General features: G+C 54.7%; 2 protein-coding genes across 7 annotated transcripts in view; one reads left to right on the plus strand and one right to left on the minus strand.

Annotated features, from left to right (window-relative positions):
- Positions 1-5,399, plus strand: part of PRMT7 (protein arginine methyltransferase 7) — a 39,267-nt gene extending 33,868 nt beyond the window's left edge. For 3 of the 5 annotated variants that reach the window (XM_006099468.3, XM_006099469.3, XM_006099470.3), the window contains exons 14-18: positions 520-681; positions 1,777-1,851; positions 3,830-3,990; positions 4,856-4,952; positions 5,174-5,399. In XM_006099468.3, coding sequence (XP_006099530.1) covers positions 520-681; positions 1,777-1,851; positions 3,830-3,990; positions 4,856-4,952; positions 5,174-5,353 — 675 coding nt within the window. In that variant the 3' untranslated portion in view covers positions 5,354-5,399. The remainder of the gene's footprint in view (positions 1-519; positions 682-1,776; positions 1,852-3,829; positions 3,991-4,855; positions 4,953-5,173) is intronic. The other 2 variants (XM_023763075.1, XM_023763076.1) reach the window with 2 other exon arrangements.
- A 751-nt stretch (positions 5,400-6,150) lies between these two features.
- Positions 6,151-13,675, minus strand: part of SMPD3 (sphingomyelin phosphodiesterase 3) — a 77,627-nt gene continuing 70,102 nt past the window's right edge. The window contains exons 4-9 of one of the 2 annotated variants that reach the window (XM_014464976.2): positions 13,317-13,392; positions 13,052-13,207; positions 11,577-11,666; positions 11,255-11,318; positions 9,298-9,460; positions 6,151-9,051 (exon numbers count right to left, since the gene is read on the minus strand). In XM_014464976.2, the coding sequence (XP_014320462.1) occupies positions 8,950-9,051; positions 9,298-9,460; positions 11,255-11,318; positions 11,577-11,666; positions 13,052-13,207; positions 13,317-13,392 (651 nt within the window). In that variant the 3' untranslated portion in view covers positions 6,151-8,949. Of the gene's footprint in view, positions 9,052-9,297; positions 9,493-11,254; positions 11,319-11,576; positions 11,667-13,051; positions 13,208-13,316; positions 13,393-13,675 lie in introns of those variants that run through there. The other variant, XM_023763077.1, reaches the window with a different exon arrangement.

Here is a 13,675-nt window from a genome sequence, read left to right on the forward strand (position 1 = left end):
TCATGTGTTTCATGTCTGCTTCATTTACTCAGCACATGTGTACTGACCATCTGCTGTGGGCCAGGCACTTTGCTCAGTGCTGGGGTTACTGTGCTGCCAGTGTCCCCATTTCCATGGTGCTCAGAGCCTCCTGAGAGAGATGGAAAACACTGAAAATAAATTGTCCAGATAAGCTTTGAGTGGAGATGTCCAGGGCCGTCCTGGAGGCCCTTCCTGATGCTCTTACCTCTGAGGTCCTCCACGTGCCCCTTCCATGCCTCTGTCATAGCCTGTCGCTCTCCGCGAGGACAGTCACCGGCTCCCTCTTCCATTCAGCACTCCTGAGGTTGGGGCTTGTTTCTGTTTTTCATCTCTGTATCCTCACAGGCAGGTGCAGACCTGGCACACTTCTTTGTTGACTGAGTGAGTGAGCAAATGAATGGCCTGTTGCTTCCATGTACCCGTGAAACTTGTGACCTGTGTTTCTTTTCAGAAGAGTCCTTCTGATGTCTTGGTTCTGCTTCTCGCTCTGATCTCCAGGTCTCTCTCCTGCTGGGTGAGCCATTCTTTACCACCAGCCTGTTGCCATGGCACAATCTGTACTTCTGGTATGTGCGGACTGCCCTGGACCAGCACTTGGGGCCTGGCGCTGTGGTGATGCCCCAGGCTGCCTCGCTGCACGCTGTGGTCGTGGAGTTCAGGGTAGGCCACCCAGAGGTTTTTGCAAACGGGACGGGGGTACCTTGCTTTCTTGCAAAGACTTGGGTGTAGATGGTGGTCCTCGGGTCTGTGTGATTTGGCCTCTGCTTTTCTGTTTCAGCACCTGCTGGGCTGAATAGAAGACGCCTGTCTTTTTTAAAATGCAGTAATTTGACATATGAAATGGAATTGGCTGTGTGTTGTCATTGTACAATATGGCTTATCAGAATAATTAAAATACATAAATTAAGAGTTTCAGAAGACGTGCTGTGCAGCTTGCTCTGCTCTCATTAAGAGTCCAGGCTGCACTTGTTAAAAGCCTTTTGAGACGGGAGAGTCACCTTTATGCGAGAAAAAATTGAAAAGCTTCATTTTAATTTTCTCATCAAAGCAGAGCCACAGTCACACAGTCATTTTGGGAAAGGCATTTTTATTAAAAGGATTTTAAAATGCTTTTAATGTGAAATGTCGAGTGAACCTCATTTGATATTTCTTTGATAAGAATGGCTTTGTCCATTGGTAGCTGAGTGACCCCATCACTTACTTTCTGGGTATTTCTTCTGTGTTATTTGTTTACCTGATGAGATTTCCACATGAATTCTGGTGTTCATGGCCAAAGAAGGAATGTGGAGAGCGATGCTCGTCTCCAGGCAAAAATCCAGGAGAAGGACACAAAGGTGACTGGTCTGAGGGCTTCTGGCCTCCTCCCTCCTGCTGTTCTCACGCTGTTTATTGGTACAGAGCCTTATAGATTTTTTCCTGAAGAAAATGGTGTTCAGGATGGACAGAGAGCAAGAAACCCTAGCCCAGTAGCTCTGGCCAGTTGTTTCCTTGTGGGAGAGGACTTGGGGTCATGTCACAGAACTGTCCTCAATTTTGGGGCCTCTCTTCTAGGCCCCCAACCTTGGGTGTGTCCTCTAGGCATGTGAAAACAGCACGATGTGCCTAAGGTTTGGGGCTGGGGACACCCCAGCTGGACCTCACTGACCCTCTTTATCTTGTTGCCACACTTCCCTGTGGCCCCTGTGGCCCCTGTGGGTGCGGGCGTCGGGGTTCCCTGGCGGGTGGATGTCAGTGAAGACTGTGCCTTCCTCGTAGGACCTGTGGCGGATCCGGAGCCCCTGTGGCGACTGTGAAGGCTTTGATGTGCACATCATGGATGACATGATTAAGGTAGATGGGGCTGCAGCTCCCACCCACAGTGTTCCTCCCACCCACTCCACATCACCACAGGCTTCTGACAGGGACGTCTGGCTTCTGTGGAGAGACATGGGTTGGGCAGTGTGAGCAGCAGCTCTTCTGTTGGGGCCGGGCGTATTTATTCTGCTTGGCTCGTCATGAGCATTAGTCTGAGAGCCATTGTGTCTCAGGGTCTAGTACCAGGCCATTCTTGGCCCTGTGCTGTAACCCCTGAATCAGAATCGGTTGCCTCCCATACATGCCCTGCCCAGGGATTGAACCCACAATCTAGGTATGTGCCCTGATTGGGAATTGAACCAAAACCTTTTGTTGTAGGGATAATGCTCTAACAGCCCAGGGCTCTGTTCACATTTTTCTACAATGATTGTGGATTGTTCATATATATATATTTATTTATTAAAAAATATATATATATATATATTTTATTGATTTTTTTTACAGAGAGGAAGGGAGAGGGATAGAGAGTTAGAAACATCGATGAGAGAGAAATATTGATCAGCTGCCTCCTGCACACTCCCTACTGGGGATGTGCCCACAACCAAGGTATATGCCCTTGACCGGAATCGAACCTGGGACCCTTGAGTCCGAAGGCTGACGCTCTATCCACTGAGCCAAACCGGTTAGGGCATAAATATATTTTTTGAAGTAAATAAATCTACCAGATATTTTCAGTTTGCCTGCCCCTCCACAGTTAACCACTGACTGTTCCATGCTTCTAGAAATCTTTGTGCTGTGTCACTGCACACTCTAGCCTCCTCTGACCACTTCTTAGGCTCCTTCTTGGCCTCTCCCATCCTTTCCATCCCCTAAGCTGTCATGTGTTCAAGGTCTCCCTCAGGCCCCTTTCCTTACCAGTCCCCTGCCCCCTCTCTGTTGCAGGATAATGTTTGCATCTGTCCTGAGCTCAGACCAAATAGCTAAGAGCAGTGTACCCTCCACTGAGATGTCCTAGACACTCTCACCTTGATGCTTCCAAATTCACATGCTCTTTCCCCATCCCCAGCCTGGCTTCTTCCAGGGCTTCCATCCTCGGCCTGCCACTACCTCATACCCAGGTACCAAGCACTGGGCTCAGGGCCTGGGCATCCTCCCAGGCCAGTCCTCGCCTTCACGTGTACTTGGTCATCAGGTTCCATAACCATCAGGTCACCAGTGAGCCCCAAATCCAGTTTTCTTTCCCTGCTGCTGCTCTGGTCTGGGCCACTTCCTCTTGTCTGTGACCATGTAGCCTCCTGCCTCCCCCACTCGACCATTCCGCACTTGGAGCTCAAATACACCTATAGATCCTGAGTCTGGCCCTGTCTACCCCCTGTGGGAAAACCTGTGAGGCCCCTGTCCCTTCCCCCTGCAGAGTCACCCCTTCAGAGTCACTGACCCCTGCTGCTAGGCCTGCTCTTTCCTCACTTTTGTCCACTCTCCTTGCAACCAACTCCCGTGTGACCTTACGAGGCAGCTCCGAGGTCACCCCTCCAGGCAGCTCTCTTGCCCAGCCCTGTCTCTGCAGGAGTCAGCGCTCCTCGGCACCATGGTTGCTTGTCTCTGCGTTGTCTAGACTGGGATCCTCACGTGGGGGTGATCTGTCAGCTGTAGTGCTTAGGGCCACCTAACGGGTGAGTGTCCAAGCACCAGGTGTTGTCGTCAGTGTGGACATTTGGTCCTCAAAGTAGCTTGTGAGATAAGCAGTGTCATCCCATTTTAAAAAGGGAGAAAGTGAGGCTTAGAGAGGTGAAGTGACTTGCTGGGGGACAGCTCATGAATGGCACAGGGAACAGAGAAGCCATGGTCTGTGAGGACCCACTGCCCCATGAGACTGTGGCATTTACCCTGAGGGACTGGACCATGGAGGCGAGGGGCCACTGGCATGGACCCTGGAGGTGGGGACATGAGCCCCTTGCCTCCTGGGCATCCTGGTCCTGTCTCTGCAGAGCCTCAAATCTCCTTCCCTTCTCAGCATGCCTTGGACTTTAGGGAGAGCAAGGAGGCTGAGCCCCACCCGCTGTGGGAGTACCCATGCCGCAGCCTCTCCAAGCCGCAGCAGATCCTGACCTTTGATTTTCGGCAGCCAGTCCCCCCGCAGTCTGTCCGTGCTGAGGGCTCCATTGAGCTGAGGAGGTGAGTGTTGGCTCCTGAGTGGGAGTGTTGGGGAAGGAAATAAGGGGGCGGGGAGTGCCTGCTTTCTGTCTAGCAGTTACTGCCCATGTGGCTAACCCCTGGATGGCCTTCCTTGTCTCAGCCTTGCCCTTCTTGGTCTAAAGTGGCCCTGAATGTAGTCCCCACAGCCTCTGGGTAGGAGGCGGTGTCCAAGTGGGGTTTGCTTTTCCCTTTGCATCTCAGGCTCCCTTTGAGCTAACAGCATGTTGGATCACAGCTGCAGAGAAATGTGAATTTGGTTGCTATGGTTACCCATTGGACCATTTTCCTCCTGGGAACTAAAGCAGGTTAGGAATTGGCGAGGGCACTCACTGTGAGGCATGGTCAGGCCCACCCAGCTCCAGCTCCCTTCATGGGAGGAGCTGCTGCTCCCAGAGGAAGAGCCCCCTGGGTGGAGCCCTGAGCCCAGGGCCCTTTGGGGCTCCTCTGACGAGGGAAGGCAGGCAGAGACCATCTGGGCCTGCCATCCAGGGTATGAGGGAGGGTTCTCCCAGCATGCGGTGCCAGGGCTGTGCTCTGAGCCCCTGGACCAAGCCTTTCTGTGACCGCAGGCTAAGGAGGCTGGTCCTGTGGCTGACCTGCCCTGCCCCAGGCTTACCCAATACGTGGCCAGGCTGTGAGGAGTGAGGGGGCTTTGGGTTGTGGCTCTTCTTGTTCAGCATTTTACTGAGTGGTTTTTAGTCAGGCGGAGTGTCAAGAGCCTCCTGACTGGGCAGGTGGAAGTGGGGAAGAAGCAGAGGTTTCTGGAAAGCAGAGGGGAGCCGTGGCCATGCTCACCATCTCTTGTGGTGCTGTTTCTGTTTGACCAAACATCTCCCTCCCCCAGGCCTGGGAGGAGCCACGGGGCTGTCCTGTGGATGGAATACCACCTGACCCCGGACAGCACCATCAGCACTGGCCTGCTGAAGCCTGCGGAGGACAAGGTAGTGCTGTGCACACGGGCCCAGAGCGGCTGACCCTGAGCGCCAGTCCTGTTGGGGGGGCCCCACCACCACTGTGCTCTGGGTGGTCCTGGGACACGGTCAGCCAGATGGGAACCTGGTCTGAGCAGCAGCTTCTCACTGCGAGCTTTTACCAGGGGAGGCTGGCCAGAGAGGGCTTAGCTGCTGGCCGCCCTCACCACCTTCTGCTTCTCCTGCTGCAGGGATACTGTTGCTGGAACCCACACTGCAAGCAGGCCGTGTACTTCTTCAGCACCATGCTGGACCCCAGAGCACCTCTGGGAGGCCCGCAGACAGTCAGCTACACTGTGGAGTTCCAACCCCTCACTGGAGATGTCACCATGGATTTCACACTCTCTGATACCCTGAGTGATGGGCGCTGACCCTCACTTAAGAAATAAAGTGGCCCGAGAGGCTCTGGGCTCTGAATGGTGTGGCTTTCTGGGAAGGAAGTTGAAGGTGCTTCTCCTTTCAGGCCCCCGCTCAGTTTCTGGGTATGGAGACCCCGTCCCTTTTTCATTTTCACACTGCTGGCTCCTCGCTCCGGGTGTGGCAGGCAGCATGGGCTGCTGGCTGAACTTGAAGCCGAGAAGGGGGCAGGGAGCCCACTCTGCAGTGGTTCCGATGTGCTCAGAAAGCTCTAAGGCTTCAGAACCACTTTTCTGGGCCTCATGTGCTGAGGCGGCTGGGCTGCCCGTGGTGGTCGCCAGCCTGGCCTGTGCGCTGGGACTTCTGCCTGGCTCTGGCTAGGAGGGGCTTCCAGGGACTGAGATGCTGACTCATGGCTGGGCTGAGGCCCGGGTTCTGGCCCTTTCACTCGATGGTCATGTCACCAAGCCACATTCCTAAGCATTTGGCTTTAGTGTGCAGCACCAGCAGGCGACCAAAACCTGACAACGGACACCAGGCTGCTGTTCAGAAGACAGGGAGGAGGCTGTTCCAAAGCAGTTCCTGAGATGCAGATCCAGGAAACCAGCCACCAGGAGAGGGAGCCAGGAGGTACAACCCTTTCCGTGTGCGCCCCCCCTTTCCTGTGCCTCCCACCACCTCAGAAGTCCGGGGCAGATGAGTCCACTGCTTCTCCCCCTGACCCTTTTGCTGTTTACCACCTGCCCTGGGGTTGGAGTCCGAGCAGGGCCCGGCCCCAGCTTGTCGCTCAAATAAGTGGAGAACACCAGCCTTGAGCCTCACAGTTTTATTTTCTCCTTGTGATCCATCCTTCCTTTCAGCACCAGTAAAGGAGAAAAACACCTCTCTTTTCAAAATATTTTATCAGGTGAAAGATTGTTTTTCTTCTAGGGAAGAATCGTCTGGATATATATTTGATAATGTTTTTACCAAAACCTTAGGTGTGCTTACCATATAAAACCCCTAATGTCCCATGAGGATACAATACAGAAAAAAATACAGAAATTAAAAAAGTCTTTTTTTCTTTTTTAAAACAGTATTTCTAAATCTCAGCAAGTTAATACAATAGTTAAAAAGCATCAAGATTAATATTCATACTTAAAACTTAAGGTGGTTTGGACAAATGAAAATGACCATTTCCTTCCCAAGCTGACCCTGCCTCCTGGCTTCTCTGGAGGCCGGGCCCGGGGCAGGTGCAGGAACTTGGTTGGGGATTTGGGTAACCCCTCTGTCTGCCCCTCCCAGGCCAAACACACAGAATATGAGATCCTGGCAATGTTTCTTTTCTTTCCTTTTTAAAAATTAAAATGGAAAAGTCTGGCTTGTGCATGGCCCCGGGAGTCCACAGGCTTCAAGAAACATGTGGTTGGGTGATGGCGGCCTCGGTACTGAGGCCACATCAGGGAGCTGCTAGGGCAGCTGGGAGGTGGTACACCAGGGCCGGCTGCAGAGGCGACCTTGTTAGGACAGGAAGTGACTGAGGCACAGGGAGGTATGACTTGCCTAAGGCCGCCCTGTGAGGAGAGAGAAGCATGTGCCCCTGCACAGTGGCCCCCATCCAGCTGCCCTGGGAGGGAGGCAGCCCCTCTGAGGGCTGGGCGCCATGAGGTTTCTCTGCTTCAGGAGCCCTAGCCTGTCTCCCCTGCGCTCCTGGGCACACAGCCGAGCTGCAGCCTGGGGTCCTTGGCTCAGGCCCCACCACCTAGGCATTGTGCCTGCCCAGTAGGGCCCTGCCTGTGTGAGTAGATTCCTGGCTGCTTCTGGGAGTGAGGGGCCCTCTGACCCCACAAAGCCTGGCTAAGACTCGGAAAGCCAGGCCCTTGGAGGAGGGGCACAGCAGAGCTCAGGTGGGACTGTGTTCTCAGTGGTGAGTAGCCCCTCATGGCTCTGGACCCCTGGGGCAGGGCTGGGAAGTATTAAAGCCCTCAGCTCTGCCACTGCCCTGGCCAGGTGGGTTCTGACAAGCCAGTGCCACGGTGGGTATAGCTTGTCCTCTCCCAGCACAGGACCTGACCTCTGGATGGCTGCTTGGACCCCTCTTGGTCCCTCTTGCAGCTCAGTGGGTGACAAGGCACAGTGTCAGCGCACCGACACCAGAGGGTCCTGGGCAAAGCTGGCTTCAAGCTAGGTGGGCACAGGTCAGGGCACTGGGAGGAGGGGAGATAAGTGGGGGTTGTCAAGAACAGTCCCCTGAGCTGGGGGAGCCTCACACCTGGAAATGGACACAGCCTTCTCTGTGTGACTGTAGGGAGCGTCCCCAGGTGTTTATAAAGGCAGGTGGGCGGAGGCAGTGCTGCCATGGGGTGATGAGCTGCAGGCCTCACCTATAGGCTTTGCCACGCCCAGTGCCTGGGTGCCTGGGGCTGGCCCTGGGCGCCTAGTGGCAGAGTGGGCATCTATGTGCCTGGATGCCAGCCAGTACCACTCCTTTCCCTGTGCAAGTAGTGGCCCCCTGACCTTGCCACCCGCAGCCTGCCTACTGGTGAGGGGGGGGATAGGTCGCCCTCTGCACTTTGGCCCCAGGGTCACTTTTGAGGGTGGGTCTGGGGGACAGAGCTGCAGCCCTACCCAGAGGCAGGCGGGCAGTTCCTGAGCTCCTCCAGCATATGGATGGGGCAGTCCCCAGGGAAGGATTGGTCCCAAACCAGAAGGGTGTCTGGAGGAGAGAGGGGATCAGGCAGAAAGAGGAGGTGTTGGTTTTGGCAGAAGAGAAGCTACACATTTATCATTTTCAAAACCAGCAGCGCCCTTTCCACTGTATCTGGGAGCTCCCCTCTCCCTGGAGAAGTGGTGCTCTCTCCTCAACTTCCTGTTTCCACTTAGAGTGGGTCCCAGGCCAGGAGGGGTGTCTGTCTCAGGAAGAGCAGCGTTCTCCCTTGCAGTTTGCAGACCCTCTAAAGTGAAGGGTTGTTTCTGGTGTTGACTCTGTTTTTCTTTTTAAAATGTAATCGCCCTTGAATGCAAGACCCTGGGAAGAGCCCGGGCTTGTGGTGACTGGACACAGCCCTCACGGTCCCTGCTCATGAGCCGACCCAGCTGCAGGCTGCGCGCCGGCGGCCCTGTGCCCAGGAATGCTTCTTTGGCTGGTTCTGATTGTGTTTGGAGTTTGGCCTTGGGTGAGGCCTGAGCAAGGGGTCTGTGTGACTGTGGCGTGGCACATGGCATGCGGGCAGCGTGCATGCGAGGGTGCAGGCATGCGAGACAACATGACAGCAGACAGAAATAATGAACCCTGGACGAAGCTTGAGAAAAGATACAAAGAGTACAGAAACCCGGTTCTCATACTAACCCACGGGTTACAAACTAGGTTGTGCTGTAGATTTGTAGAAAATCACGTTTTGAAAGAATGGCACTGGTTGGGTAGCTAGGGCTCCTCGGGTTGACCTGACTCCTGTTCGCAGCTAGTGCCCAGAGGTGCAGGGCAGCGCTGGTTGCAGCTCACCCGGGGATGACCTCGGCTCCCCCAGCCCCTGTCCTCTCTCTGGCATTGCTGCTGGAGGGGACATGGCCAGAAAGGGGCTTTGGCTCAAAGGACTAGCAGAGGCCAGGCTGCTGTGATGACTTGGCTGGTCTACGCCTCCTCATCGCCCGTAGACACCATTAACCGCATGGCCACTGGGAGGTGGTCGGTCAGGCCGGACAGCTGGGTGATGAAACTGAATTCTTCCACCTCCTGGGGTTGGGGGAAGAGAAACATCCTGATTAGACCCAAAGGACACCACGCAGAGGCAAGGGTGGGGCCCGGGCTGGGGCCGGTGGGTCTTCCTAAGGGCAGAGGGGTGGGAGGATCCCGAGGGCCCCACAGGTCTCTTGGCCTGGCAGGCCTCACTTTCAGAGGAGAGCTCAGTGCAGTTGAGGGGTACAGGGCTCAGGGTCCCCTATCTCTGGGCATGGCCTGGCTGCCCAACCCCAGACTCACAGCCTTCCAGTCCGGGCACAGCCCCTCCTCTGCATACAGCATGTAGTCGATGCGCCTGCCGTTGCCCTTCAGCACATCCTTGCGTCCCTTCTGGCCTGCCCCCGAGTTCTTGCTGGTGGGGAAGGCGAGGTACTCCCGGCGCCCCTCCTCACTCTCCAAGACCCTGCTCATGCAAACAGGAGGCAAGCTGAGCCCCTGCCCCCGCCCCAGGCCCCAAGTCCTGAGTGTGGAGCCAGGTTCTCATCCCGAGAGAAGCAGGTCAGACCGCACCCCTGTGTTTAACAGCTGTCTTCCTTGTGGGCCCCAAAAAGGAGGGAGGGAAACTGAGTCTGAGGCTGCACGTTCCTGACTGAAACTATCCTGGAACGCTCCATGTCTTCCTCGGGCTGGCCAGCACTCGCTTTCTCTTTCTGAACTGGGAGTTTGGCTGTGGCTACAGCTTGGACCCTGTGCAGCCCAGAGACTGTGCCTGAGTCGGGACAGAACTGCCTGTCCCCTCTGCAGAATAGGGTTCTGCTCTGAGCCAGTAGGGTCCCGTTTGGGGGACCTTGGTCTTTACAGTGAACCTCAGGGACCCTTCTCTGGAAGACCCCAGAACCCCATGACTTATTTCAGGTCCAGGGGGTGGTGGGGAGCTAGGAGAGCACCCAGGCCCCATCCCTGGACTGGACTCTAGTGTCAATCTGTCCCTGAGCAGCTGTGCCAAACCTCAGAGCTTCCATTTCCTCTGATACAAGAATGATTGCTGTGGGCCCCGGGACCAGGGGACCAGGAGTGCCAAGAAAGTAATAACGGGAAGTGATTATCCTGTTCCTCAGAGGAAGGAAAACCACATGGGTGCTTAAGTGCTAGCCAAGGTTCTACAGAGAGACCGGGGTGCTCGGTGGGGTGTTAACACCCTGAATTCCGGGTCTCCTGACTCCCTGTCTGCCATCTGTCCTGCCAGGTTTCCTACAGAGTCTGAGCACCGTGGGGAGGAGCCTTCATGGGAGACTGTCGCAGAGGCAGCTGCAGGCCGATGTCAGGGGCAGAGTGGCAGCCACTGAGAGACCCTGGATGGGTAGAAGGGGCACCTGGACAGGCACAGCCAGCAAACATGGGTTTCTACAAGGCCTTTACCAGCATTGAGATAAATACACTAATGAATGCAGAACATTGGTACCTCTCAGAAATATAATCCATTACTGTCCTTTGCCTTTGATAATTAATTCCAGCATCAGTGATCTGCGAGTTACTGATAGTCATTTTTTAATCATCAGCTCATAAAAAGATAATTTTCTCGGCATAGGATGATGTTTCAAATTTAGTCTGTAATCTAATTAATTGGCTCAAATTAGCTGCAAGGAGCCATTGCCGTGACTCTGTGCAGTCTCGGGCTGTGAATTATAAATTGGTTCTGCTGCTGGCTTCTCAAACGTGTCCTTTATGGGAGTGTCATTGGGTTCAAGAATGAAATTTGGTTGCAATGGAACTGCCTCTACTTTGAAAATAACTGGCTTTCTAGCATGTTAGCTTTGCTTGCATTTTCATTTGCCTGATGGGTGGCGAACAGTCGCTGGGCTCCCTGGAGCAGGTGTCATCCCCAGGGCTCTTCGACAGCCGTCAGCATTGCCCTGGAAAATTCTGGTCCCTTTTCCTGTGCCTGGCAGGGCCCCAAGGCAGGCTCCCAAGGCAGACAGGGGTTGGGATTGGACTGGCTCTTGTAGAGCGAGCCAGGGCTGCAGGCGTGGGAAACACCGCCTCAGGACCCCAGGCCTACTTTGGGGCTTCTCCGTAAGGCGGATCCCTCCTGCAAGAATGCCTCCAGGGCCTCCACCCACCCCAGCTCTGTCCCTGAGGCTCTCACGGGCTTCCTTCTCTCTCTGCCCTGATTATAGCCATCTCCCCACAGTGAGTCAGGGCTGGGTCCTCAGCCCAGAACCCGGGGTGCCTGGCCCCACCCCAGCGGGGTGCTTACTTTTGTAGGTTGTCAGGGGAGCTCACATCCTCATCGTTGATGCCATCCTGGTCCAGCATGGTACCTGGGGACGAGGGGTGAGAGCAGTCACTGCAGGTAGGACCCAGCCAGCCTCCAGGAGGCATCTGCCAGCCTGGGTGTCCCAAATCCCCCAGCACCGGGGTCTTGGGAGCAAGTCCTGGAGGTCCCTCTAGGAAGCACGTGGGGAGCCCAGGCTTGGTGCACTGTCAGGTCTCAGCATGGTGGGCTCAGAACCTGGTAGTGCCCCTCCCCTGCCCCTGTTCCCCTCTACCCACATTGCCTGCCCCCAGCGCCAGCTCACCAATTGCCCATGGCTTCTCCTCGCCAGGCCCCAGGCGGCAGGGGTCCTTGTAGCGTGTAAACAGGGAGTGCTGCTGCTCCAACTTGTCGTCTGCAGGGAGGGAGGGAGGCAGGCTCAGAGAGGGAGGTGACCCACCCTGCGTTCCAGTTTGTCCTGCTAACAGTCATGAAGCTAGAGGGCCTTTCTGAGACCCTGGAGAGGAAGGACAGGTCACTGAGTGGGCCTGACTGGATGGAACCCCTCCTGACAGCCTCTTCCTATATGTGCTGGCTCCCCACCCTCACTCAGGAAGATCTGAGGAGCACCCACCATTTGGAGCTGGCATCAGGCACGTGACAAAGAGGGGCCACAGGGCTGCAGTAGAGGGGATGTGATACATGGTGGGTGCCTTTCTTCCCACAAACCTTTGAGTTGCCACCCTGGGGATGCCTTCTTAGTTGTGAAGAAACAGCTGTCAGCAGGTGAAGGCACCGCCCTGTGCACCCTGAGGGTTAGGGCCATGCCGCTCACCCATCCTCTGTTTCTGCTGGGGCTGTGGCTAGATGGAAGGAGCCCGGGAGCCCAGGCTTGGGGGAAGCTCAGAGCTGCCCCAGTTCCCAGGAGGTCCCTGGGATGAGCATGCTCATCAGATTCACAGATCAGATATTTAAATCAATTGTTTGAAATTTCACCCATGATGAACTTGGAGTCTAATGGTTTAAGGCAGGGGTGGGCAAACTTTTTGACTTGAGGGCCACAATGGGTTCTTAAACTGGACCGGAGGGCCGGAACAAAAGCATGGATGGAGTGTTTGTGTGAACTAATATAAATTCAAAGTAAACATCATTACATAAAAGGGTACAGTCTTTTTTTTTTTTTTTTTTTTTTTTTTTTTTTTTTTTTTAGTTTTATTCATTTCAAACGGGCCGGATCCGGCCCGCGGGCCGTAGTTTGCCCACGGCTGGTTTAAGGCATGATTTGTAGGGTTCAATTCCCAGTCCCACCACTTCACTGGCGGTGTGACCTTGGACTAGTTACTCCACCTCCGGAGGTGTCAGCTTCCTCTTCCATACCATATGGGTAAATACAGTGCCCACTCTTGGGGTTGTTATGAGACTTAACTGGCACAGGTGGCCCATGACCAACCATTAGAATTGTGCCTGGTGCAGAGTAAGGGCTGAATAAAGACCTGATGAGTGTATTAGCTGACTCGTCCTCAGTCTGAATTTCAGAGGCTCCAAGCCTTCCCTTCACAGGTTCGTTTTTAGGGCATCTTGTCTCCAGCAAGGAGGCTTCTGAGCTTTCTAGGCAGAGTGTGGGTGCTTCTCATTCCAGGATTTCTAGGGGGCAGAGAAATCGTCGTCTTGCTGACATCCCACCCACATGCTCACAAGGAGCAGGAAGTTCTTCGAGCTGCCTAACTGTGTTGCTAGCTGTGACTGGAACCCCCACCCTCCCCCAGGAGCCAACCGGAATGGGGAGGAACCCAGCCTCACCGGAGGAGCAGTTGTCGAAGTTCAAATCTCCACAGACGATGTCAAACGCCACCAGCTCCTCGGGGTTGGCTGTGCTGGACGAGGAGGTAGATTTTCGGAAATCAGCCAGCCATTCCAGAAGCATGTCCAGCTGCTCGCACCGGATGGCGCTGTCTTCTGTGGAGCGGAACCACAGAGACCCGATGACGAAGCTGCAGCCAGGCCCCAGCCAGGCCCTGGGGAAAGATCCTCCACCCCCAGACAAGTGCGGGCCGCCAGACCCTACCTTCCGGGGCGTGCAGGTGTGTACAGGTGATGTACCCGACGATTCTTTGGTCCTGAGGTGTGCTTCCCACCTGCACCTGTGGAGTAGGAGGTGAGGTGTCGGTGGGGAAGTCTAAGTAGTTGCTCTAAGCACAAAGGGACACTGACAACACCCCCCCCCCCGCCCGGCCTATTAATAATAATGCGCAAAAATCGACAGATGTTTTTGTGAGTTTGTGTGAAAGTGGTGCGATTTAGAGTTGATAAACTCAATTTCGGTCGTATCCCCAACCCCAATAGATACAGACAATCATAATCAGAAAGATATCGATCAGATCATGTTTTCTTCTAGAATGGACGGAGATAATACAGTTTAAAGTA

The sequence above is a fragment of the Myotis lucifugus genome, unplaced genomic scaffold, assembly GCF_000147115.1.
Source record: "Myotis lucifugus unplaced genomic scaffold, Myoluc2.0 scaffold_274, whole genome shotgun sequence".
Lineage (NCBI taxonomy): Eukaryota > Metazoa > Chordata > Mammalia > Chiroptera > Vespertilionidae > Myotis > Myotis lucifugus.